The 26,760-nt window shown below is 39.6% G+C and overlaps 1 protein-coding gene across 5 annotated transcripts in view; it reads right to left on the bottom strand.

Moving 5' to 3' along the window:
• The window catches only part of dock8 (dedicator of cytokinesis 8), a 56,888-nt gene extending 30,411 nt beyond the window's left edge, over positions 1–26,477 (bottom strand). For 4 of the 5 annotated variants that reach the window (XM_013271849.3, XM_005452124.4, XM_005452125.4 and 1 more), the window contains exons 1-8: positions 26,173–26,477; positions 13,711–13,810; positions 9,172–9,347; positions 8,625–8,696; positions 8,323–8,431; positions 4,619–4,828; positions 3,783–3,868; positions 3,185–3,251 (exon numbers count right to left, since the gene is read on the bottom strand). In XM_013271849.3, coding sequence (XP_013127303.1) covers positions 3,185–3,251; positions 3,783–3,868; positions 4,619–4,828; positions 8,323–8,431; positions 8,625–8,696; positions 9,172–9,347; positions 13,711–13,810; positions 26,173–26,225 — 873 coding nt within the window. In that variant the 5' untranslated portion in view covers positions 26,226–26,477. Of the gene's footprint in view, positions 1–3,184; positions 3,252–3,782; positions 3,869–4,618; positions 4,829–8,322; positions 8,432–8,624; positions 8,697–9,171; positions 9,348–11,872; positions 12,017–13,710; positions 13,811–26,172 lie in introns of those variants that run through there. The other variant, XM_013271850.3, reaches the window with a different exon arrangement.
• Positions 26,478–26,760: the final 283 nt, after the last annotated feature.

Here is a 26,760-nt window from a genome sequence, read left to right as displayed (position 1 = left end):
CTTCTTGGAATCAGAGAAATAATCTCGGTAATCAAAGCCAGCTGACTAAAATATCCTCTGCTCATAAAGAAAAATAAACCGGTCAAAGGACGAGTGTTAAATGAGTTAACATTTTCAGTAAATCATAATAGCATTCATTTGAGAAAACTTACAATTTTGATGTAATGAGACACAAGGAATGTAAAACCCCTCTTCAACATGATATTTTTAAACCCCAAACACCATGTCCGTGACTGACTGACACACACAAACACTAGCACACACTGTTTCAGGACAGATGATTAACATTTTCTGATGGGGAGCACTTGCAAACACCCTGTGCTGCCAATTTAGCAGCTGGACGCTACAATGACTCCTTTCGCAGCTTCATTCAAACACGGATCTGAATGGCAAATGTTCAGGCAGACATCTGACAGCCGCTTCCTTTACAAATATTAGACAATATAGCTCCATAAATCCATTAGACTGTTTACCAAGGCCTCTGCTTTTCTGAAGTCTTGCCAACTGTGGTTTCATTATTGCGTCCTCCCACTTGGCTCCAGTCAGTCGAGTAAAATGTGGCTTTACTTGTGTTGCAAAGTAACACCAAGAAAACAAACGAAGAAAAAAACCTAATGGATATTCCTTTTTGCTGAAAGGACATAATGTTTTGTTTTTTGCCTGCTCATAAACCTCTGCTTATATTCATGAATATTGCATCATAAGTAGGCCACTTGTTAGGTCAAATCCCATGTCTGCAACTTGGCTGATTGACCAGAGAGACGTCGATTTATATGAACATCTGCACAGATGTGAAACAATGAAAATGATGTTAACAAAACCAAACAAAACCTCCGTGACGCAGGGAGGGATGCGGGAAAACGAAGAATGGCAAGTAAGAAAACAGAAGATAAGACTCTCATAAAGAAAACAACTTGCACTGAGCACTGCAGAAGAAAGAGAAACCAAACAAGATAAAGTAAAACTGAACAGTTCAGAGATTAAAAAAAAAAAAGAGGCCTTAACAACGACTGACAAAACAAGCTTGACAGTTTCTCCTTTGTTCACAGACGCACTTTGTGTTTACAGTTCAAATTCATGTTTGCAGACACAGTTCATTAACTAGTGTTTAGTGAGTGTAACAAGCTGGAAGTTGTACTAACCTCTGCAAGAATACACTTCAGCTCAGCACATAATAAAAATCAGTCACCTTTAACAAAAATGCATGACACTGTCACACTTCAGCGCTGCCCTTTACGTCTTTCAACAGAACCAAAAACAAACCTCGTTTACGTCATATTCTTATGTATGTTTCATTACATGAAATATTTCATACACTGATTCTGACCCAAGACCAGGTTAGATATGGCCCAGTTTTGAAAATTGTGATGTATTAAATTGCCCTATCTCACCCAACAGAGTATCTTAGAGCTATTAGTCCTCCAGGCAAGCCAGAGTAAAGCAGGGCAGCACAGATGAGAGGGCAAACCCGGTGGCTAAAACCTCGTCTTATGTGAGAGATCCACGAGCACTTAATCCTTCCAACCCCTACTACTATCCAGCTGTGCAAATCCACAAAAAACAAACAAACAGCCACAGCTCAGAAATGCTTCACTGCAAAAATAATGTGCAGTATTAGTAGATACAAGGCCAAACATGACGACCCCCGAGGCTATAAATTCGTGAGGATGATGAGACATAAAACCTTATAGATTACAGTGATCCCTTACTACATGGCAGAGCTGATTTCCAAGGCCACTACAAGACCGCGCCAGATCAACAAAATGCAAATAATATGTAAAAGCTACCTTTAAAACTGTGATTTTTATTAAGTATACAATACTTGTAACTACTGGTTTTTGATATTCAGTCATGTTTTGTCCAGCTCGTGTTTTGTGAAAGTAGACCGTCTATCAATGTTGAGGACTGATATGTGACCAATAATGTTTTATTAAACATTAGCAGCAGGATTGTTACGGTGGTTGTTTTTCGTGTGATATCAAGCAGTCCCCAGCAGTGTGGCAAGTTACATTAGCAGTCTCTAATTTTATGGTAGTTTCTTTATTATTGGAAAGAGACAGAATATCAACCAAAAACCCAGAAAAAAACCCCCACATTACATAAAAGTATAATACGTATCAACCTATATTATCAATTATTGATTGAATAGCATGAGTAGCTATTGAGCATTGAGTGAAATAAGTATTTGATCCCCAAGCAAAACATGACTTATTTCATGGTAAGTTGTAAGATATTTCTTAAAGTAGGTCACCAGGTGTGCACTCAGGAGCGAAACTGGACCACTCCTCTTACAGTTTCCTGGCTTTCTCCAAACACAACGGTTTGAGCTGATGCCAAAGAACTCTAGCAAAGTTCAGAAGGCCTGTACATGTACGACCCCTCATGAGCAGAGGGACCTTGCAAGTGCTACAAGATTTCAATAGATTACGCTGTAGTTTGTCATCTGTGGTGTTCATGGTGCCTTCAGACCATTAACACGCAAGGAGCGTGTTTTGGCAGTTTTGGCAGTTCCACCATCTTTCTCACGATCATCATTAACCTGTGAGGAAAGATTTCACTTGGAGCTTCAGACTGAGGGTGATTGATGGTTATTTTATATTTCTTCCCTTTCCGAATCATTGCACCAAGGGTTGTCACCTTCTCACCGAGCTTCTTGTTGACAGCCTCATAGTCCATTCCAGCTTTGTGAAGGTCTACAGTCTTGTCCCTGACATTCTTTGACATTTCTTCGGTCTTGCCCAATCGTGATGGAGAGGTTGGAATGGAAGAAGCTGATTTTGTGGACAGGTGTGCTTTATACATATAACAAGCAACAGATGTAATGGACTGGTTGACTGTGGGAGCAGAATTCTGTCAGTGTGAGTTTCTTTTTTTTTTTTCGGGGGGGGGGGGATTTTTGGTTGATATTCAGTTTCTCTCCTAAAATTAAAACTAAAATTAAACTATCATAAGAATTAAAGATATCATTGCTTTTAAAGTGAGTAAACTGCTGTGTGTGAAAATGCTAAAATACACAGCAAGTATCCAAACAAGCAGAGAGTCCCAAGACTGAGGAAAGTGCTTTTTACTGTTATTGTTTGTTGTTTATCACACACACACACACACACACACACACACACACAAAATTTTATACAACATTTTAAAAAAAAATATGTGAATTTGACAGTGAAAAAAGTTTGCTCACCTTTTTCTTCTCTTTCAGATCATACAGTGCCATGGTGGCAAATATGGGTTCAATTTCTATTTCAAACCTATAAGGCCACACAAAGGAAAATTAAATTAGGAGTTTTATCGCAGGAGAAGATACAAATCCTGAATACAAATCCTCATTTTTTTTTCCTCAATTAGCTTTCCATCAGTTTTTGATTCTACTGATTTTTCAGGGATTTTCATTCCTGTTAGACCCAAGTTAGTTGGAGGAAGTGATGATGTGCTTGAACTGAGGGTTAAAAGGATTAGAAAAGTTGCCAAACCACTGCAAGCAGTTCAACTCAAATATTTGGCAACTGTACGAGTTATACAAGGATGACGAAGATCAAGACTGTAATGCAGGAAAAGTGCATTTGCGTGTGTTCGAATGAAAGAAGGAGCAAAAGAGATAGACAGAATCCCACAGAGAAAGGGAGGGACGGAGAGTTTCTGGAAAACAACCACCGCCGAGCAACACTCCTCCACCCTCACATAATCCTCCATCCATCACTTAAACAACTACTCAGCTATGCAGCTGTTTAAACTACAGGACTATTCTGCCTACTACAGTATAATGAAAACATATGACATACTTTATAGACAGGCATCTGATCATAACGCGCTCTCCAATGTGTTCTCTGGGGCAGTCGGGAACAGGACGGATTTCCACTGTATCATCCTGTAAGATATTTACAGAAATATGTCTTTAAAAAAAAATAAAGATTTAAATAAGCACAGATGTTTGTGGATGGAGAAGAAGTGATATTAAGCACACAAGCCGTGTCCACACAGGAAGCGATTTGCAGCAATGTAGCAACCAGAGACCATAGAAAGTCAATGATATTTGTGAACTTTAAGCAACTACAGGCAACTTCCCGGATAAACTCTTCTCAACCTCGAGACGGGGAACTAAAGTTATTACCAATGAGTGTGCAGGATACACTGATCATCATATAACCTGGTAGTAAATACACTAGAGAGTTACCTAGGCAACAGAGACCTGGAAAGTCCCCAAGCTCATTGCATATTGCTCCCTGTGTGGGCACTTTAGGTTTCAGATGTGTATTTAATATATTATGAAAAACAAGAAAGGGTTGCAACCCTTATTAGTTTCATTATAGATTATTTGTAACTTGCAGTCTATAAAATCTCAGTGAAAATGTGCATTACAATTTTCCAGAGCCCTATTTGATTAGTTTTTGTATTATTTATGAATTTGTGTAGTCAAAAAAACAAAACAAAAAACAGAGTAAGATATTCAGTTTTAGATGTCTTTAAAAAAAAAAAAAAAAACTTTCTATTTACTATCAGAAAGAAGTGGTTGTACATCCGTTAAATCTTTGGTAATTTTTTGCAAACCCCAACTATCATAAAGGCAAATGCAGCAGCTGAAAATATTAATGGAAAAAAAACAACTTTTATATCTCACCTCATCAGGTGGTGGGTAGAGCGCAAACAGCTCAGGGTGTCTGTTCCCTTGCCGTGTTTCCTGGTTGAAACGATCCAGCTCTTCATGGCTGCTGAAAGCCAGAAGACCCTCAACTCTCTTGTCTGGAGTCAGGCACCGCAAGTTAAAGTCAGAGGAGGTCAGCGTGTGGCCAGAGTCATCAGTCAATGTTGCTAGAGTTGGTGACTTGACCTGGAGCAATGACAGAATAAGAGCAGGGGTAAGGGTCATGTCATGGCCAGGAGGAGGGGAATTAAATAAAATGAAAACACAAGGAAGTGAAAAAAAAAGCAGGAAAGCAAAAGGAAAGGCAAATTACGGGGCTATAATATCCAGAGGGACAAGATTAGTAGTTCACTCTTGGTTTAAAGAAAAAGACAACCATGCATTTACCTCAAACCTTGTTTCTAACAACAGCATATCAACACCATGCTGGAAAAGCATTTTATCAACCATCATCAACATGCACTGTATTAAAAATAGAGCTTCCACTATTACGTGGTCAGCGGACACAACAAAACAGGCATTTAGTCAGTCTAGACAGCCTCTGTTTTAGATTGAGACAATGACAGGCTCTTGTACTTTTCTAAACAAGGCTTGCTCAGTGTAGAAGACACAGCATATAGCTATGCTTATGGTCACTGTATTTAAAAGAGAGTAAAATGACTTGAGTTACTTCACAGTATTCAGCAGGTGTGTATATCTAATCCTTAATTTTTTTAATGAACAAGAAGCTTTTGTTTGTTTTGTTTTTTTAATATTTGATACATAAAAACTGACCAGCCAATCAGTAACAAAGGGCCACAAAGTAATGAGGTATGAGTTACTCATCACTACTGATATGATATTGACATCATTTTACATGAGTTCATCAAATTCTGTAATCAGATCTCCCAACAGGCCTTTGGGTTTTTCAACAAAAGTGAGAACAGCAAAGAGGGTTGAGCTAACTGAGCTAACCCAGAGCTAGAAAAAGCGGCATAATTTTGACATGTAGATGTGATGATTCATAAATGTGCTCAGAAGCCTTTTGAAAAACCAGCATCTGAATATGTTGTCTCATTTTTAAAAAAAAAAATGAAGTGTATTAAAAATAATCTGATTTCAAAAGTGCTTTAATCCCGCCACCATTGACTAGTAATGATCGAAACACGTACTATCAGAACGAGTGGATTCTGGTAGATGGCATAAAAACAGCAATGGCTCCACTGACACCAGACTTGCTCACAAAAGTGTGTGATGAATTTGACTATTGTATGGACATATTCTGTGCATCCAGAGGGAGACCTATTGAGTAGTTGTGAGCAATGTTGTATGTAAAACTTTATATTCAGTCAAGTATTCTAAAATGTACCGCAAGCTTCTTCGTTTATTACTCCAAAAAGGGTCAACCTTGTTATGGTTTTTGTTTTTTAGCTGTTTTAATTGAAATATAAAAGATTCTTACATGTTAAAAACTCTTTAGGCATCAATGCGTCCAACTAAACCAGAATCAGAAAAAAATAACAAAAACAACCTGACTGCACAAGGAGATCACATGATCAGATTTTTTTCCCCCATTGAAATCATGTTTTTTGATCTGCTGTTATGGTTCAAGTAAGAAATCATAAGTGGGAGGTCTCTCAGAAAGGCACTGCACAATGAGGAAGTCCACCTACAAAAGTAACTAAATTTGGCGTATAACCTCTTCCAATGTATCAAATTCAAATCCAAATGTATCAATGACTTAATTTTTTTTTTTTTAAACCCAAAGAACTGAAAAAAAGCAACAACACAAGAACAACAAAAACAAACAATAAAAAACCCTGTTGCCAAGTAAATAACTGCAAAGAAATCAAATTTCCTAAAAGTAGCATTAGAGTGCCCGGGATATGAATCACTGCCTGTAGTCGGAATATTTACAAAAAAAACAGGATGGTGGGGCACCGCTGTAGCTAACTCAGTTGAGCAGGCAACCCATATGTCAAAAATCTGCAAGGGGCCTGGGTTTCATTCCACCCAGAACCATTTCCTGTGTCGAGATTTGTGAATTGTGCTTTTCACCTTGAGTTGAAGTGATAGCCTTTGTATCCAGGCAAGCACGTATGCACAACCATAATTATAATGACACGAGTTCAAGATTCTAACCCTAAAGATTGTCATATGACCCCTTAGCCAGATTGCAGGTCATAACCTCACTGCTCCCAAGCTGCATCCTGATCTGAACAGTCCCTCTTGCCACTCGCTCTCCTTGTCTCTTTCACTCCTATCATCCATCAAATTCATATCCCAGCTCTCACACCACAGGCTAGGACTGACTGAGTTTCCAGTCTGGTTAAGCTTCACAATGTTGAGGCTCCAAGAGTCCATCACGCCATGATTCCCGGGGCTATTGTTAAAGCAGACTGGTCCATAGAAGAGAACTATTAAGTGCTGAAGGACAATAGAGCTGTTCTTCCCCTCTCTGTCACTCTCATTCTGGCATGTAGATCATGGGAAGCTTACAGCAGTAATGAGGGCCTTTTGGTTTGGGTAATTAGTCAGAATTGGCAGGATGAAGCAACAAGAGACTGGCTGGTGCTAAGGGATGGCTGGGCCAGGAACTGGGAGTGGCACTGGCTGGGACTTGGATTGGCCAGGACTGTGTGATTCTGGGAGCTGGGATTTGGCCACTATAAGACAAATAAGCGACTGAGAGGGCACAGAGAGGATGTGAACTTGGCTCAGTGAAGGACTGAGGCAAGGATCCATAATGAAAGATCCAAACACTTGGATGGCAGCTACTGATCTGAAAAATGCTGAATATCATACAGGTTACATACAACAGGGCTGTGGTGCACTAAACTTAAAAGAGCCACTGTGTAGGGTAAAAAAAAAGAGTGATGTGAATAACAACACACTGTTGTGTTCTCTATTAAAGCAACCCCCACCCACCCCCCGCTCAGTCTCCCAACCCAGTCTCCCCCAGCCTCACATTTCACACCAACAATTGTCTCTCAAGCCTTAATCAGTATGTACTACCATACTGCTCTCACTACAATGTCTTTGCCTCACAGAAGTCACTTTATCTGAGTTCCAACACACTGTCATTCAAGGACAAGTTGTGGCAAGTAGCTTTTCTTGTAGTTCTGCTTAAAAATAGAGTTAAGCTGTTGGGGAAATCCACTTATTCCATTTCTTGTCAGTATTTAGATTGGAAAGTCATTAACTTTCTCGTATTCTAGCTTAGCTAGACAAAAACACAAAAACACCCACTAAACTAAACCATCTCTCACTGCTGGCTATTGTTCACCAAATAATAGTTACATCACAACTGCAGATAGACAAATTACACAGTTGTTCTGACCCTCTAAAGTGGTAATAACCAACAAACCAAAACAACACCATCTAGTCAAAAAACAGTTTCTACAATAACAAGCAAAATCAGATGTGACAACCTGACTGTAAACTGAGACTACAGCAACAATGCATGTGTGAAGCATCACACTGCACACAAGAGGCCGAAGAAGGAAATCAGTGAGGACTTGTTTCTTCATAGTATGCTGCACGCAACACTGAACAAGAGGAAGGCTCTTTCATTGAGTAACAGGGTGGTGGTTAAGACACAGGCTAAGTAAAAGGGTACTTACACTCAATATTTATTGGGTTATTTATCCAAACCTCTAAACTAAAACTTTAGCAGATGACTGTGTGTTTGTGTTTCTTACCGTTTTTTCTTGATTTTCTGGCTGAAAATCCGACTCAAAGGTCTGTTTCCGAAGAAGTTTGTGTAGGCCAGTTCGCTCTGAATACACACTCCAGCCATCCCCCTGGCATCTTCATGCATACACATAAGACAGAAAAGACACAAACACAAAAAAGGTCATTCATGGTTAACTAAAAGACCTCTGAACCAGTCTGGATAACAACACTGAAGCATTATGCAGTGCATGTGTGCAGTGTATATGCGAGTCTTTGTAGGAAACATGCAAACATAAGAATGTATCAGATAGGACACGCAGTCTTTTACCTTCTGGAGACGACAAGCCACGGCTGGGTGTAACTCTTTATGCAGTCTCTTACATGTGGATCTAGTTCCACTCTGTTAAGAGATAAGGATGAGGACAATGAGATATGCAGACACATGCAGGCAGCTGAAAACTTGGAATTCTTCTCCTGTTTTAATTTGCACTTCATGGTCACGTTGTGAATACTCTGAATAAGCAAAGATAACGTGCAGAAAGTTGTTTTACAATGAATTTGGGGAGACAGCCTAAATATTTATTTTCTTGATTATTCGGACACTGAATACCTTCTCCTAACTTGCATTTAAACCGACAGAACTATAGACCATTAATTGGACATGAATACAAGACAATCTGCTAAACTTCTTTGTAAGATGAATAAAGGCTTGTGACCAACCTCTGAACATCAGTTTAATCAATATTTTAAGACATTCAGAGAAACCTGTTAGTAAAAAAACACCATCCTTTTTGGCTTTTTGTGAGCTCTATAAAACCATGCAAATTGACTCATATATTATCCTCTTATTTAACAATCATTGGCCTGTAACATACCCATCCTCTGGGACAGAGTGTCGAATAGTGCGACACTCCTTTTCCACCTGCTCCACCTTCAGGTCATCATCAGGAAAGTCTCCAAATTCTTGCATCAGGGCAGAGTCTCCACTTTTTAACTGTGACATGAAGAATTCCTCCAGATCCAAGGGCTCCACTGCATCATACGTCTGAGGCTGGAGAATCGAAGAATGATGGAGAAATATTGGGAAAAAACATTAGAATTAAATATCTAGAAAATATCTAGAAAATACTGGCAACCACCAGTGCTACCCTCACAGTCTCCTAGTAGACACAGTATCCTACATCTCTGCATTCAAGTTATTGTATCCACAAACTTTTCATAAAACCTAACCTTTCACCTTGACCTTGAGGTCGAAGTCACTGAGATTTGAACTCGTCCAAGGTTTTTTGTAGCTGCACCTATGGTGTCAATTTGCCTCATGCACTTTATATTGTAAGGTAAAGACCCTACAATAACAGCAAATCACAACAATCAGATGACCCCAATAAGAGCAAACAGTTGGCAATAGAGGAAAGGAAAAACTCAGTTTAACAGGAACAACCTTCCGACAGAGCCAAGCTCAGGGACGGGCAGCCATCTGCCACAATAGGTTGGGGTGAAGGGAGTGAGACAAGACAAAGGGGACACTATGGAAGAGAGCCACAAATTAATAATAACTAATGATTACATGCAGAGTGATGTGTAAACTTATAGAGAGTCCTATTGCAGGAATACTGCAGTGCATCTAAACACTGGTTCACGGTTACCTGATCCAGCCCTAACTATAAGCTTTTACAAGAAGCAAAATGGAAAACCAAATACTTTTCATTTTACAGTTTATACAGCCATTCATCAAATTCAGACACACTACAGAGAAGAAAAAAGGGAAGCATAACCAAACATGTTGAATCATGAATATTTTCTAATACCTCATACCTGTCTGAGAACAAAAGACACAGGGACTTACATAAGTGGAAACCGGAACAAGCTGGCATTCAAGCTGTTTGTGTGTGTTTTTTTAAATCCTATTTTTAGACAGAAACTGTAACTCCATCTCTACTACATCAGATCATCACAAAAGCAAAGCTGTAGTGGTTTCAAAGTACAATATAAATGGGTTGAAAGTTTCATATTTAAGCCTTTTAACAAATCCCTACTCGGACACAGATGAGGTTTTATAATCATTAGAAAGTGTACTAAAAGGAAAAAAAAAGAAAAAGAGCACAACTGATGAGATAGCGCACCACACATCCTTTTTTATTGTGCATGGCTGACTGTGGTTGTTAAAAAATTTTTTTAAAAAAAAACAAAAAAAAGGAACCTGCATGGAGCAGGTGTCACTACAGCAAACTGGGCAGACCTCCAATCTGATAATCTGCAGGGGTTAGCTGAGGTAGGACAAAAGTTTAGAACCGTATCCTATAATGGCTACATTTTCCAGACCAATATTAAGCGTAGTCCTAGACGTAGCCTAGCCTAGCCTTTTTTTTTTTTCTTTTTTAAATTGAAATATTTTTAGTGACTGGGCTTAATCTGTGCCATGGAAATGGACTCAATGTCATAATGAAAAATTACTAAAAAGAAAAAAAAACCCAAAACTGATGAACAATAAAAGGAAGCCATCCTAAGAGATACAGTAAAAAGTATTAATAGCATGCATTTGAACTAGAGCAGTCAGACGTTTTTTAGAAGAATATTTCAGGTTTCAGTCACGTGGAGTGTCCCATACAGGTAAAATACAGATAGCCTGTAAAAAACTGTGAGAGAGTGTGTCTTCAGGTGACAGACAGGAAACAAGGAGTCAAACCAGCCACTGGCATTAGACAGTGAGATAGTATGTATACACACAAGAGGTGGAAATACCTGCAGAAAAACACGAGTCACTGCTGTGCTTAACTTTTAAAAGCTGTACAAATTCCATTTGCCTTCAGACATGTTTTTGCACATCAACCCACCCTAAGGGATATTTTTCCTCCACTAAGCAACGACGAGCATGTTGTTGCACACGGCCGATTATTAATGCTTAGCATGCAACACATGACAAAAGAATACACAGACAGCCAGAAGGAAACACTAACTCCTCCTCTCTACAGAGGAGAACCTCAGTAGTGCCATTATAGTAGCAAACTTCATCTTACTCCATGTGCATTTCTCTGGCTGCATGCCTCAAAGTTCAAAGAATCATTGTAACATGGCCTCTTTTTCTTGTTTGGTATGGAGGCTAACAAAAACAAATGAATGCAAATCTATGCATGCCTCTGATCAGTGCCTGCTGCTCTGTGGAGTCATCAGAGGTGCCAGCAAGAATCCATCTTTCCTTCCAAAGCCAACAGCCACCAGACGTTTTTGACAAACTTGCTCACAGGTGCAATAATTGCAGTGAAAAGCATGAACGGTTGGAAGATGTGACAAAACTCAATGAAGAATGTGCATAAATGATTAAATAAGACAAGCTTTTTTTAAAAAAAAAACAAATGTTCTACCAATTACAGTTTGTACAGCATTTTCATGTAAAAATGACCAATTTTAAAAGCACATTACTGCTGTCGATATACAGGAGGAACACAGAAAAAAAGTAACAGATGTAAAGAACCCAAGCGAAAATAAAGCTACAGTAAACATGACAGAAGATATGTGAGCAAAATCTCACTCTAGTCTGTCAAAAAGACTGAGCTCAAGCCGACATCGCAAACTTACCCTGCTGAAAACTGAACACCATAAAAAGGAAGTGTACAAAATGGCGCACTCCGGATATGGGGAACCTACACTGTGTACCTACTGGCGCTCAGTGCTTTTGAGTGAAACTCAGCCACAGTGCAATGCACAGAACCCCTTTAAAGTGGGCTTCATAGACCTAGAAGCTAAAAGGAAAGCATCAGCATTAGCAAAAATAAATCAGAAGCCACAGAGTCAATGCTTTAATTGGAGCCTGACTTTTTAGAGACCCACAAAAAGTTTAGACATCAGTTTTAGACATTACAGTTCTCAGCTGAAAGGGACAAAACCACAAAACATTGAAGGAAGTGACATCAGCAAGGCGTCCCTCCATCAACTGGTGTTTCAACAGACAGGAACAGAAACTACAGATACGCACATGTGCATGCTGCTCACACACACACACACACACACACGCACACGCACACGCACACAGACTGCAAGCTTTTATTTTTGTTAATGTCTCTGACCAGGCAACAGTTTGAATTTCAGGTTCAGTCAATATTAATGTAGTGATCCGCATCACAACTGCAGCAACAAGCACCCCTCCCTCATCCCTGTGCTAGACGGGACTGCTGAATAATGTAAAACTATCATCCCAGAGATTATAGTATTAAAAACCCTCTCCCGCATCCCAAATCCGGACATATTGAAGATTTGCCTGGGTAAGCTGCAAGGTAGGCAGCGTCCATCCCAGTGCCTGTCAGTACCCAAAGCACTGACCCATTTCTCAAGCAGGTTAGAGATTAACCATGCTGCATGCTACAAGCTGGGTTGGGACAGCTGGCTCAAGTACTTCTCCTCAAGGCCTGTCAGCCAAAAAGCTCAAGGATCATTACTAAAAAATAAATAAATAAATAAAAACAGCCCAAAAAAAAACATTATTGAAGGGTTTAAGCTCTGTCACTCAAACACAAATATATGTCACAAGACTTAACAACTGCAAGCTTTAGAGAACTTTACATGAGAGAAATGTAGGGCGACACAGAAGAAAAGATGCGAGGAAAAGACAGAAATAGAAGAAAAGCGAGAAGACTGAGAGCAGAACATATAAAGCTGGGAGGCAGAGACAGAGGTTCAGAGGGTACTACAGAGAGAGTGCAGTGGGAGCAAATCCCTGCAAAGGATTACTGTGCATCATTCTGTCTGTAGGCATTGGAGGGCAGGGATCGTTCTCTGTCACGCTTCAAATGAGGAGAGTAGAAAACAACCTGCCATAATGACATTCAAGTCTTTTCAGTATCTGCTACGTTTTTCAACGCATGTTAAGCCAAAGAGCAGCGTCAGGCCGGTCTAAACGGCTATGCAGGCAGCTCTCTTTGCAAAAGCAGCAGCTCATGCCGTAGAGGAACTGTTTCAGGATTCAAAGCATAATCTTCAAGGTGAGACACCACACTGAGTCAGACATTCCCAGAGCTAATGACAGCAAAGGCAGGATGTGAAAATGATACACTTATAACTCTCCAGTGGTATAAGCAGAAACACTAAAGCAGCATTAGAGGAAGCCACTCCACTGATGTTTTAGTCACAGCATGATTTTTGCCCCCTTCAACTAGGATTTCATCACTACTGCTCTGGTACAAGGGAAGTAATAATATATAGATGTAATATTACAGCACCCTTAACACGTTACGCATTTGAATAAGGAAATATGAGCATAACTGGGAAAAAATACTTAAAAAATTTTTTCGTATTGCTTACATTCCTTTCCTGAGACCTGCCTGCATTTCAAATCTGGATGATGTGACAATTTCCTGCTGAATAAAACAAAAGACTAAACTCCAAAAGCAAAAGCATTCTTTTAACAGAAGGAAACTCACCACAGTAAGCCACACTGTGGCCGAAGCGTTAGAGTTGGTTCGGCTGTGATGCAAGCCATGGTTCCCACTAAAGTGTTTTCTGATCTCTGCAGAAGAGTGCCTGAAACAAAATGTTAGAAAACACAGATTCATAAGGTTTTGTGTTCATGAGATTCATAGTGAGTATCATATTTTTGTGCTATTTTAAAGGGAATGTTTGCTTTAAAACAAGCATTAAAAACTCTACAACCTCATCTTCTGTGTATAATTCCAACCACATGCACACATAGTGTATCTTAATGACAGATGCAACAGCACCAATTCCGCAATTGTTCTTAGTCGAATTCATTTGAATTGGCCAGCCATGGTGTTTCTATTCAACTATTGTTCACTCTCTACAGAAGCCCACCGCTGCTGGCTGTGTAAAGGCTTTGTCATGCTTGCGTTGAATGATATGGTGTCCCGCTGTAAGGGTCAGACCAAGCAGGAAATCAACATGACACAAGAATGGAGTGCTATTCAAATATGTTGGGTAGATGGTGTTTGTGTTTGTGATTGCCTGTAGATTTTACCAATAAGAAGGGAGAACAGTGCCCCGATTTTTTCCACACATTCCATCTCCATGATACTGCCTCTAATACACTAGTGTGTGTCTTCTGTTAAATTTACTCAATTTTCTGTGTATTGTTGCATATGCAAGCGTCAGAAAGAGTTTATTGTAACACTGACGCACAGGGAAGCGTTAGAGGGCAAAGACTTGAGCAAATGGGTCACATTCCCGACTGCTTCGCCTGTGGTCAGTCTCACGGGTTCACTTAGTCCCCTTGGCCATTGTTACAACATCGCTGTTACTAATTATCACCGCAAACTAATAGCAAATGCTGTAAAGGAATGCCAGTATGTCAAAACCACTGAAGCTACAGAATCATGGAGCATGCACAATCTGATGAGCACTTTCATAGAAATATGGAAAAGAATTACAAAACAAGTAGAATTTTCAAAGCTTAAAAACAAACTGGCATAATATGAATACTAACAACACAGTATTGTGCAAAAGGCTTGAGCCAAGCCCCATTTCTTTATATTTCCTCAGAAAATGCAAAATGGGTGCAGGGATGTACTGAAACACATAAACATGCATGTAAATACAGTACATAAGGCAAAATCAGAGCTTGTACAGTTCTAATAAGCTTAAAAATCAATACTTGGCATGAAAACCTTTACTCAATAATGTTGATGTCTCGGCATTGGGGAGGCCAATCCATGACTGATGATGTTCTGTTGTGTATTTTTCTATCCATGTATGCTTTTACTATACTGGCAATGCATTTCATTGTGATCAAAAATGAAGTTGTTGCCAATCATATACTTTCAAGATGGCATTACATGATGGATCAAAATCTGATGGTACTTTTCTGTGTTCATAATTCCACCCCCAACACCGTGGCTGAAAAGCAACTCCAAACCATGACAGAGGCATCTCTCAGCCCCTCTTTGAGATCTTTACTAGATTTTTTCAGATTTCTTAAAGGAATGACTTTCAGATACTGTTCATCTGCTGCAGGTATTTCCCCCTAGGCCTGCCACTTCTTCTTTTGTCCTCCACTTGTCCAGTTTCCCCAAATATTTTAAGGAGGCGATGCACAATATGCCAAGCAACGCAAAAACTAAATTAATTTGTGATTCATCTGGTTTCCCCATCACCATCCCACTGAAAATCATCAGGTGGAAGCACTAGACTAAAAATGACTGCAAAACCAGACAATGTCCAACAAAAAAAACTTGGACAGCCTGGAGAACTATTGCTCAAGATCACTTTAAAAGTTACAAGAAAGTCTGGCTGCTTGGAAATAAGGGGCGGATTAAGACTTTTGAACTGTACTGAGCTAACAACATGACATACTATGATTATGAATGTGTTTACTATACTTGAGCCAGCCTGTTTCAGTCATGCTGTTTATAACACGTTCTCCTCCCCCTCTAAATCACATAATATGCTGAGTCAATAAAATAACTGAATGCCAGAAAAGGTCACGGCATGGGTGGGAAAACAGTATACAAATTTACACAAAGGCCAAAGTCCAGCACTGCAGCAGCATTTTTATTTAAAGCTATAGCTAGCTGCTCACAGTCATTAAAACAGAGTTTTAAGAAAGTGGTGCTGCACAATAAGTAAAAAAAATAATTGTGTACATTAAAAAACAAACACATATTGCAGCAATATGCTTGTAAAACAATCATACGAGGCAGATTAGAGGACACACACCCACACGAACAGGTACAGCTGATCAATTGACCAGATTAGCAACATCAATGAAATGCAAAAAAAAGCTTTGCATTCATGGTTTAAAATATATTTTAAACCACTATGCAAGTCAAAATACAGCTGCGGCCTGATTATAGCCTACAAAGTTACACACACATATCATAAAAACGCTCACACCTCATGTCTGCTCAGTATACGCACACAATCATATGGTGCTATCTACTGAACAAGTGTAGAGCAGTATGTTTGTCCCTCGCAAGATAACATGGTGGACACTGGTTGTGGAGGACTCTCGCATACACACCTTTACCCTGTACCTCCATATCAATAAACTAATCTCTGTTCGCTCTCCTTAAAGGGAATGTGCCAGGTTACAGTTTTTATTATGTAATGTGTCAGAACTGCATACACAGATGGGGTTTAAAAGGGGCTGCAGTATAATAAGCTTTAAAGAAAAAAAGCTCTTTGTAGAGACCTAAGTGACACACACACAAAAAGAAATCACCCACCTCATATGCCTCTTCTTCTGTCATGTTTTCTCTTTGAAATCAGAATGAGACACTGTTGAGATTTTCATGACTGTGAAGCACTAACAATACAAAACTAATAAAATCCAATAAGGCTAAGGCTTTTTTGTCCAAAAGCAGATTGTCTGGTGGGTGTATTGAGTTTATACCCAAGACAATATAAACTCTGTAATAACCCTTCTCATTACATGACACTTTATAAAGACATGCCCTTAACCACTCTAACTTGTGCCATTTCTACACATCTTCCATTGGTACTTTCTAGCTCATACAACCTAATAACACATACTGTACATAAAGTATATATGCACATGGGTCCATCTGCTACTACGCATTCACCGATACAGATTAAGTGCCCATCTATAAAAAGACAAGGCAAGTAAAACAGTATTCAGATCCAAGCAGGCATTTTTTTTTTTTACCACTACACAAACAGCTTGACACAGCAGACAGCATCTGTGTCTCTCTTCAGTGGTGATGTGTCTTGGCATCCTTTGCTACATAAAACCAAAGCTGCTTTTGTTAGGAAAGACAAAAACAGAGCTTTGGATTTTGGTCATTTAAGCAAAATAACACCAAAAACAGCTTGCATCACTGATCTAGCAAAAACTGGTATCTGATTGTGGTTTTAGTAAGAAGTCATAAAGACACAATTCCTGGAAAAAAGAATGGCTTTTCGTGGATCAACCCAGAGACAAAACTTCAAAAAGGGACAAATATTTGGTACTAGAAGCACTGCAAAGTTCATGAACAGGGTTGAATAAAAGTCAAGACTCTAAGAGCAAAAAATGTTCACTGTAGGACCTTTCATCAAATCTATCAGATCCTGCTGAGTAAAGAAAAGTACTGAAATAGCTTTGGTTTAAACCAGCTTCTCATACAGAACTGCAAGTCTGAGATCTCTGAGAATACCAACAGTGGTACTGCCAAACTTCCACTGTGCTCTTATGTCTTGCCCTAAAACAGTAACCAGACACTAGATCATCTTTAGACACTTTGTCACTAGCAGCCTATCATACAAACACATCATTTTTGCCCATTTTTTTGTGGAATCTATGGAAATGCCAAAAAATAAATAAATAATAGAGTTTGACGGGCAAAAAAAAAGGTATTTTCTTACTAACAACATGGTTCTCAAATATCCATTAGCTAAAAACCTGGCATATCAGTATGGTGTGCACTGTACTCTTAAAAGGAATTGAGGAAACTAGACAATTGGAGGACAAATGTGGCAGACATAAAACTACAACAGATGAACAGTATCTAAAATTCATGTCTTTAATAGGACTCAGACTATATCCGATGAAGCCGACGCGCCATCAGAAATAGTCTCAGTGGAAAAGTGACTGACAATCAGTGATGACAGGTTTTTATAAAGTTCTGAATGCATAATAATGACTTTTGGTTAAAGTCATTGTCAGTATGTACAGAGGAGGTGAGGAAAAAAGTAGATGCTAAGTGTCTACAGCCATCTGTATAATACAGTGCAGACTCTGTCATGGTTTGTGCATTTCAGCTAATGGTGCGAGATCTTGTCAAAATTATTGGGATTATGAACTCAGAAAAGCACCATCAGATTTGATCCACCGTGCAATACCAACAGGGAAGCATCTGATTGGCAACAGCTTAATTTTTTTGATACCAATGTAGGTTGCTAAATTAGTGTGGCCAAAATCTGCCCTAAGATGCAAGAAGAGTGAAAGTGTCTGCATATTGTGTGCTTATGTTTTATGTTGATGTGATTATTTTTATGTGGTGTGTACAAATGTCTGACTTCCACTGCAAGCCAATTTCCTCATAGGGACAAATATATGTATTACTCGATCAGAGCCCAAACCTCAACATTACTGAAGCAGTGATGATGGCTGAGAACGGAACAACAGGCAGCAAAGATGGTCATATCAAATATTGACTTTCCAAGTTCTTAGAATTGTACAATATGTTTATTTGCAGATGTTTCAATAAACCTCTGCACCCATTTCCCATTTTCCTAGTAAAGTTTAAAGAACTAAAGGCTGATTCAAGACCTTTCCACATTACTGTATATACCTACTTTTAACCTTAGCTAGATCTTTACAATACGTTTTCATTCACCTACTCACACAAACTCTCAGCCACCACCATCATGTAAGGTGCCTAGCTCCTACTGGGATGAATTTGTGGATGCCAGGAATCAAAAGCATGCAAAAACATGTCCAAAAATCACTCCAATGTTTAATCTTTCACCATTTCCTATTTAATCCACTCTTGGAGACATCACACACCTACAGTGGTGTGAAAAAGTGTTTGCCCCTTCCTGATTTCCTCTTTTTTGTATGTTTGTCACTCTTAAATGTTTCAGATCATCAAACAATACATGGGCCTGTGTGGAAAAAAGTGATTGCCCCCTAAACCTAATAGCTAGTTGGGCTACCCTTAACAACAACAACTGCAATCAAGCGTTTGCAATAACTGGCAATGAGTCTTTTACAGAGCTGTGGAGGAAATTTAGCCAACTCATCTTTGCAGAATTGTTGTAATTCAGCCACATTGGAAGGTTTTCGAGCGTGGACTGCCTTTTTAAGGTCATGCCACAGCATCTCAATCAGATTCAGGTCAGGACTTTGACTAGGCCACTCCAAAGTCTTTAATTTCTTTTTCTTAAGCTGTTCAGAGGTGGACTTGGTGGTTTGTCTTGGATCCTGCTGCAGAACCCAAGTGTGCTTCAGCTTGAGGTCACAAACGGATGGCCAGACATTCTCCTTCAGGATGTTTTGGTAGACAGCAGAATTCGGCAAGTCTTCCAGGTACTGACGCAGCAACACAGCCCCAGACCATCACACCACCAGCACCATATTTTACTTTTGGTATGATGTTCCTTTCCTCAAACCTTCCACAAAGTTCTGCTTTTTTTTTGTCAAATGTGAAACAAGCCTTTGTGTTCCTTTTGCTCAGCAATGTTTTGCGTCTTGGAAGCCATTTTTCCTCAGTCTCTCTCTTTTTTTCTTTTTTTTGTAAATTGTGGAACTATGAACTCTGACCTTAACAGATATGTGAAGCCTGCGGTTCTCTGATGTCATTCTGGGTTCTTTTGCAACCTCCTGGATGAGTCGTCATGGTCTTGGAGTAATTTTGGTAGGCCGGTCACTCCTGGAAAAAGCTTCACCACTCTTCCAAGTTTACTCCATTTGTGTATAATGGCTCTCACTTTGGTTCAATTGAGTCTCAAAGTTTTAGAAACTGATTTGTAACTCTTTCCAGACTGATAGAGAGTGACTTTGTTTCTCAGGTCTTTCTTCAGATCGTGGCATGATGTGTTGCTTTTCAAGATCTTTTAGCTTGTTTCACTTTGTCAGACAGGTTCTCTTTAAGCGATTTCTTGATTCAGCAGGTCTGCCAGTAATCAGGCCTGAGTGTGTTTAGGGAAACTCAGCCTTACAAAAATGTGGTTAATCAAATTCATGATTTAACAAGAGCGGGAGTTACTTTTTCACACAAGACCAGGTAGGTTTGGATAACTTTTCTCCCTTAATTAAATCATCATTTAAAAACTGCATTTTGTACTTACTCTGGCCATCTTTGTCTAAAATTTGTTTCAACTCAATTTCAATTCAATTCAATTTTATTTACAGTATTTAAGGCAGACCCTACAATAATAATACAGACAGAGAAAAGCCCAACAATCATATGAGCAAGCACTTTGGTGACAGTGGGAAGGAAAAACTCCCTTTTAACAGGAAGAAACCTCCAGCAGAACCAGGCTCAGGGAGGGGCGGCCATCTGCCGCAATCAGTTGGTGTGAGAGGAGGAAGACAGGACAAAAGACATGCTGTGGAAGAGATCCAGAGATTAATAACACCTACGATTCAATGGAGAGAGGTCTATTAACACATACTGAGCGAGAAAGGTGACTGAAGAAGAAACACTCAATGCATCATGGGAATTCCCCAGGAGCCTACGCCTTTTGCAACATAACTAAGGAAGGATTCAGAGTCAGTCGATCCAGCCCTAACTATATGCTTTATCAAAGAGGAGAGTTTTTTGATAAGCCTAATCTTAAAAGTAGAGACGGTGTCTGTGTCCCAAATCCAAACTGGAAGCTGGTTCGACAGATGATCTGAAACAAGTATGACAAATATGCAAAACACTAAGAAATCAGAAAGGGGGCTAATACTTTTTCACCACTGCTAATTTTGTCATCATTTTGCATAATTTTTGGCAACTCTGGGGTCATACACCTCCTTTACTCCACATTTCATTGTGTAATTATAAGCAAAAATGAAATAGAAAGCATTTCAGCTACAATGCAGTATAAAAAGCAGCAAAAAAGCAAGGTGGCAACTTTAAAAATAATTTAAAATATTATTTTTTTTTTAATCTAAAAGTAGCCTATGACTTCACCATTATATTGCCTGAATTACTGTATATATATTCAGTTTTACAATAACCAGGTTACCACAGTGCATATGAAAACATTGTTTGAGTTTCTATGTAACTTAATATCTTTGAGTAACCTTATTGTGTGTGTTTGTAGTGGTACTGACGGACACATAAAACATGCTTATGGGCTTTTTAGATCACGCTAAACCTCAATTAAAAATTCTCATAAATTCTCCTTTTGGGGACATGACATTTGAATCACTATTAAGAAAGCATTTTCCTAGCTGAACACAAAGCCCAAAGACAATCATTACCAGTAGTTTTCTTTGCCTGTTTTTTCTCCCCAAGTGATAATTTTAGAAAATTTAATCAACACTGATGAGGATGGCACTATCAAAACAGCTGCTCCCCAGGAGTCAACATGAAGCCACTGTTGAACTGCTGATGAGAGATCAGGTTCAGTGCTAAGACACAACAAGCCTCACACTATTCAGCACCATAATCATGTTATTTGTTAGTAAAAGGGCTTAAAATGCCTCACAAGTCATACTGTGCAGATGAAATAGTCCAATTACAATAAAACCCTAGCTTACCATCATTAATCACCTTTGATATTTTTCAATTATAAACACAGTTGATTAGTTCATACCTTATTAGACAACAAATTGGTGAATGATAACATGCTTGAATTATTAGACATTTATGTTCCTTGATGGATCAGCTGTTATGATATTGTCAGCATTATTTTCACTATCACACTATGACAATTACAGCGTTCATAAGAAAAAACATAAGAATCTCCTTTTCAAAGACACTGAGACTGGACAGCAAGGCTAAACATCTGATCATTTATCAGATGTAAATTATCAGGCGTTGTTGAAACTGCTTTGTGGGTTAAATATATACACAAGATGTCAGGTACGCCCCTCATTGGTCAGTAAACAATGGGTTAATTTTATCAGATGACACAGCGGAATTAGAAAGTACTGTAAAAAGTCTCGGGCTGCCCCTGTTTTCTTTATATTTAGCTTCCAAGGAAGCAGACTTTCTTGCAGTTTTTTTGAAAGTCGTCTTGAAAAATAGCTCTAGGCTTTCTGAAGGTCTTTTAAACCTTTTCTTTGGACATTATCTGCTTTTTCACCAGTTTTCAATCTATTTCTTGTATCTGAACATTTTCAGCAGAAAGTTTTATTTGTTGACCCACTTAACACTGATGTATGAATCATTCAAACATAAAAACATACCTAACTCAAGAGACCTTAAGTTGTGCCTTCACATAATAGACAACTTAGGAAAGACTCAATTTTAAATTGTATCTTTTGGGTTCTTTATTACTCACAGCCTGTCTAAAAAACAAATTTTTTCCAGTTCTTTAGTTGAATCTCTCAAAAGCATAACAGAAAAAGCATTTAAAACTGTTTAAGTCCTTGAGTAATAGGAAATAAAATTCAGCAGTCAAGAAGTCATTCTTAAGGAAGGGAAACAAGGAGAAAAGGCCAAGTGATGACTCTAGGTTTAAAAGGTGTGGTTCAAATTGTCAATATGCACAATATGTACAACAGTGAGTGTCTGTAAAACATGGTGGAGGCTCTGTCATGATTTGGGGCTGAATTTCAGCTGGTGTTAGAGATCTTGTCAAAATTGATGGAATTATGAACACAGAAAAGCCCCATCAGATTTTGATTCACCATGCAGTACCATCTGGGAAGCATCTGATTGGCGACAGCTTGATTTATCAGCTTTGACAATGATACCAAACAAATAGAAAACTCTGAGTCATGGATTGGCCTCCCCAGAGCCCAGACCTCAACATTTTTGAAGCAGTGTGTGATAATCTTGACAAAGAACAGAATAAGAGACAACATCCAAAGAAGAGCTTCGAATGTCCTTCAAGAAGCCTGAAGAACTTTTCCCGAAGACTGCTAAACAAAATGGCAAGAAAGCTTGCTAAAGTAAGTTCAGGCTGTGTTGAAGAATAAAGGTGGACATACTAAATATTGACTTGTTAAGCTTAAGCTTAAATAAATTACTGTCCCCATTTTCCTAGCAAAATGAGGCTTGGCTCAAGACTTTTGTATAGTTATATTAGATCATGCTGTGGGAGAATTTCCTTATCTGTGGGCACAACAGTTGTGTAATTCTTGTGTGGTTCTGAGGTCCAGTGTTTGAAGGGAACCCTCACAAGCATAGGGAGAACATGCCAACTCCACACAGGACAGGTGGTGGAAACCCAGGACCGTCTTGCTGTGAGGAAATACTGTTAATCCCCACACCACACCTACTTATAGAGCAAGAACCCTTTACCCCAAAGAAGTAGGCCCCTTTTTTGTTATATCATACATTGCAGGCCTCCACTTGCCATGTGTGCATATGGTGCATTCCTTCCAGCTTTTTAGAAATCAATACCCAAGTGTTTCTCAGACAGAGTCTGCTTCTACCCCCCTCCTCACAGCAACGTCTCTGATCAATAAGCCCCAGAGATGGCAAATTTATAGGTCTTATCATGATTACTCCCACCAAGCATAAAATTATCTATATTAGCAAGACATAGGTAGATCCTTGAACCTTTAAACCCCTCTCTCTCCTATCAGAGTCTTTTTCCTTAATCTGAGCAGGGGAGGAAACACAGGAAAACAGACAGAAGTGTGGTATAAATGACAAGAGCAGGAAAGCAGACCAAAGGGATGCCCCCAGTGTGCATCTCATACTATCATATGTCTCCAGACTTAATGGGCCTTAGTGCTATCAGCACAATCACGACTCAGCTTCCTGTCAAAGGGAGGCACGCACAAACACAGCAGTCATTTAGCAAGGCTCAGGTCACAGGCAGGCTCAAAGCAAGAAAAACTGGCTGTAAGGAATTATAATTTCCAGCTTAGTCTGACTGCTTTATCTGCACACATTTAGCCAAAGTTTCTAGGAAACTGCTTTCTTTGACACTCCACTGCCTCATAACTCAGTGGCCCACCAACAGACAGGCAGGTTCACAGATGTCATTAGCTAAAAAACCCAGAGGAAATCAGATGAAATTCAATCTAGATCCCCCCCTCCTCACTTAAGAGTATTGAAAGACAGAGGCCCAGCATCTACAGCTGTCCTCACACCTGTTACCATATGCTCTTCAGTCCAATCACATTCAATCTCAGAATATTAAATGTCCGGCAGCTACCTAGAGTCTACGCAACAAAACTGGACACTCAGCTCGTGTTATATTTTTGACTGACATATTTTCACTGCAGTTTTCCATTCCTCTTTTTTATATGCTTATGAAGAAACACACATTTCCTGATTTTAAACTGCCATTGGCAAAAAGTGAAGTAAAACCAGTGAGTGACTTAGTGTTCCCAGTTTGCAGGATTTCCTTCGCACTCCATCCCGATAAGAGGTGCCAAGGAAGGAAGTCTTCATAATTAATATATAAAATACTTGAACTCAGGACATACAAGAACTCAGTAAATATGGATTTGATTTGTTGACATGGAAAATAACAGGTCTTACAGCTTACTATGCGCAGAGAGCATAGACCAGGTTCATCTTGTGACAACTGTTCCTCTTTGTTCATGTGAGCTGCTTATGTATGGACTGTGTTGCCTTGCATGGCTCTCTAGGTTTTTTCCCCTTTGACATCTGACATTAGCTTGCACTTTTCCAAACAAGTGCATTTGAACTTTAATTTCTCCAACAATTGTCCAAACAACTTTAAGTGTCATGGTAGCCACAATTAGAGCAGTAGTTTGTACTCCTTATCAGGTTTTAAAGCCAACTCGATTAGCAGCCAGGATACTTTTAACACAAATCTATGAGGAGCTCAATCTTCATCAGTGTTTTCAGCATTTACTTGCCATCCATTCAAAAGCATTTTCCCCTCATTATGCAAACGATTTTCCACCATTATCAATTTCCATGATCGACTTTGCTGTTCTCTTTTTCACTTGCATTGAGCACCTGTTTAGTCTGTATACTGACATCAGCACCAACTCAATCCCAGTGCCCCCCCTTTTAACTACAAGCACTTGAAAGCAAACATAATAACAGATATTTAAAGTATCTGCATCAGTGCCTTCAGTCTCTACAACAATAAGATTCTTTCAGGAGGATACAACCCTTAAGTATAATATGGGTTATAAATCAATGTGGTTATCATGTCACATTGAATAGCAGCAGAATATCCTAAATCTAATCACAGTGAGTGTTAATCTATTCCATCGTTGCTCTTTTACTATGAAAAGGTGCTACAGTACAGCAGCCACTGATCAGTGCCTCTCTGCTGGCTCATCAGTGGATTCAGGCTGTGACCCAAGATCTCTCACATCCCTTAGCAGCTGAGCTCAGCTCTGCTCAGCACATCACAGCAAGTCGTCATGATTCCTCCTGGCTATTAAAAACAAGAGCATGGATTTTCCTGACTAAGTGACTTATCAATCGACAGTATCAAACATTTGGTGTAACCAGTTTGCTCATCTTCCACAAAATACGTCATACTATATGGCTCTTTAAGCGTTACACATATGAAAACTTCTAAAAGCTGTATATGACCAAAAAAAAAAATTATCTTCCCACCAACTCTGCCCCTCACCACCTTTTCAGGGTTAAACTGATCCACACAAACTGACCTCATCTACCATTTCAAAGGGGGTCCTACAGAACCATATCACAGTAGATAAATAGTGTATTTTTGTTAAATGACCCTACTGCACAGGAGGCATGGTACACAATAGACTTCCATGTACATACTTCCTGCACACCTGCTCAAGTGTCACAGCAGGAACTATGACCACATCCCTAGTCATTTATACAAGCTCTATGAGCTAGTCAGCCCTCCAAAAATACAGGAAATGGTCACATTAGTAACAGCAGATATATATATTCAGCATCCTCACGAGGAGGAAGTGACATAAATATTGTGCAAATCGTTTAGCTTGGTGATAAAAGTTGAGCATGCTGCTCAAATCTGACATGTATGTAAATAAAGAGCAAGAAATAAACAAATTCACGCATGACCGACTGACCACATGGCTGCCACTATAAGCTTAACACAAGTTAATCATAACCCGCCATAAATTCTCTGAGCACTTAAAGTTGCAGTAAAGTTGGCTGTTTATAATCCTCCAGGCTGCCTTCTTTTCTCTTTTTTTCCCCGGGACACAGTGAATCAACCTGCAGCATTGACATTCACAACATGTGGCTGCCTGCTCCACTCTGGATTTCCCTGGAGGGGAAGTAAGACTTCACATTCACTCCTAAATTAAACCAAACCAAACCAAACCAAACCAAGTCAAACCAAGTCAAACCAGTGCTCCCAGTACTATATTATAATTTCTTTACATTTACCTGTTGATTTTCAGAGCGAAAGCCCGCCGATCTGCGCTGCCCAGAGAAGCCATACGCGAGTCTGAAGTCCAGTCCGGCGGCGGCGTCGCTGGTGGCTTTGGTGTTTTCTCGCGGTTTGGCACCGTCGCTCTCTCCGACGCACCGCTCCTCCAGCTTCGCTAGAGCTCAACTGTCACACCAACGCTCATCTTGGTTGCGGCGGCAGCAGCTTAACTGGGTGTAAACTTCCGCATTTAATGAGAGCCATCCCGTGGAGACAGAGGGGAGAGAGAGGGAGGTAGACATCGACGGCGCGAGAGTGGGAGGGGATGTGATGGGACAGGCTGGATGAGGCGCGCGCGCTCCCTCGCTGCCGAGGTGAGCTTTAACAAGCGCTTTCCTTCAGTCCGTGTGTGTGTGTGTGTGTGTGTGTGTGTGTGTTAAATAGAAAAGCGCTGACCACTTTCGGCGTGACACTCAGACTGAGAGAGAAACCAAATAAATACACTTGTTTGATAGGTTGGCTCTGTCTGCCAAAAACGTCAGATTCACTTTTAACCACAACCGTAACCACATGAAGATGCTTCAACCCAAACCCTGGCTGTGAAA

Source organism: Oreochromis niloticus, linkage group LG12 (assembly GCF_001858045.2).
Source record: "Oreochromis niloticus isolate F11D_XX linkage group LG12, O_niloticus_UMD_NMBU, whole genome shotgun sequence".
Classification (NCBI taxonomy): Eukaryota; Metazoa; Chordata; class Actinopteri; order Cichliformes; family Cichlidae; genus Oreochromis; species Oreochromis niloticus.
This window is presented reverse-complemented; position numbering and strand designations above follow the sequence as displayed.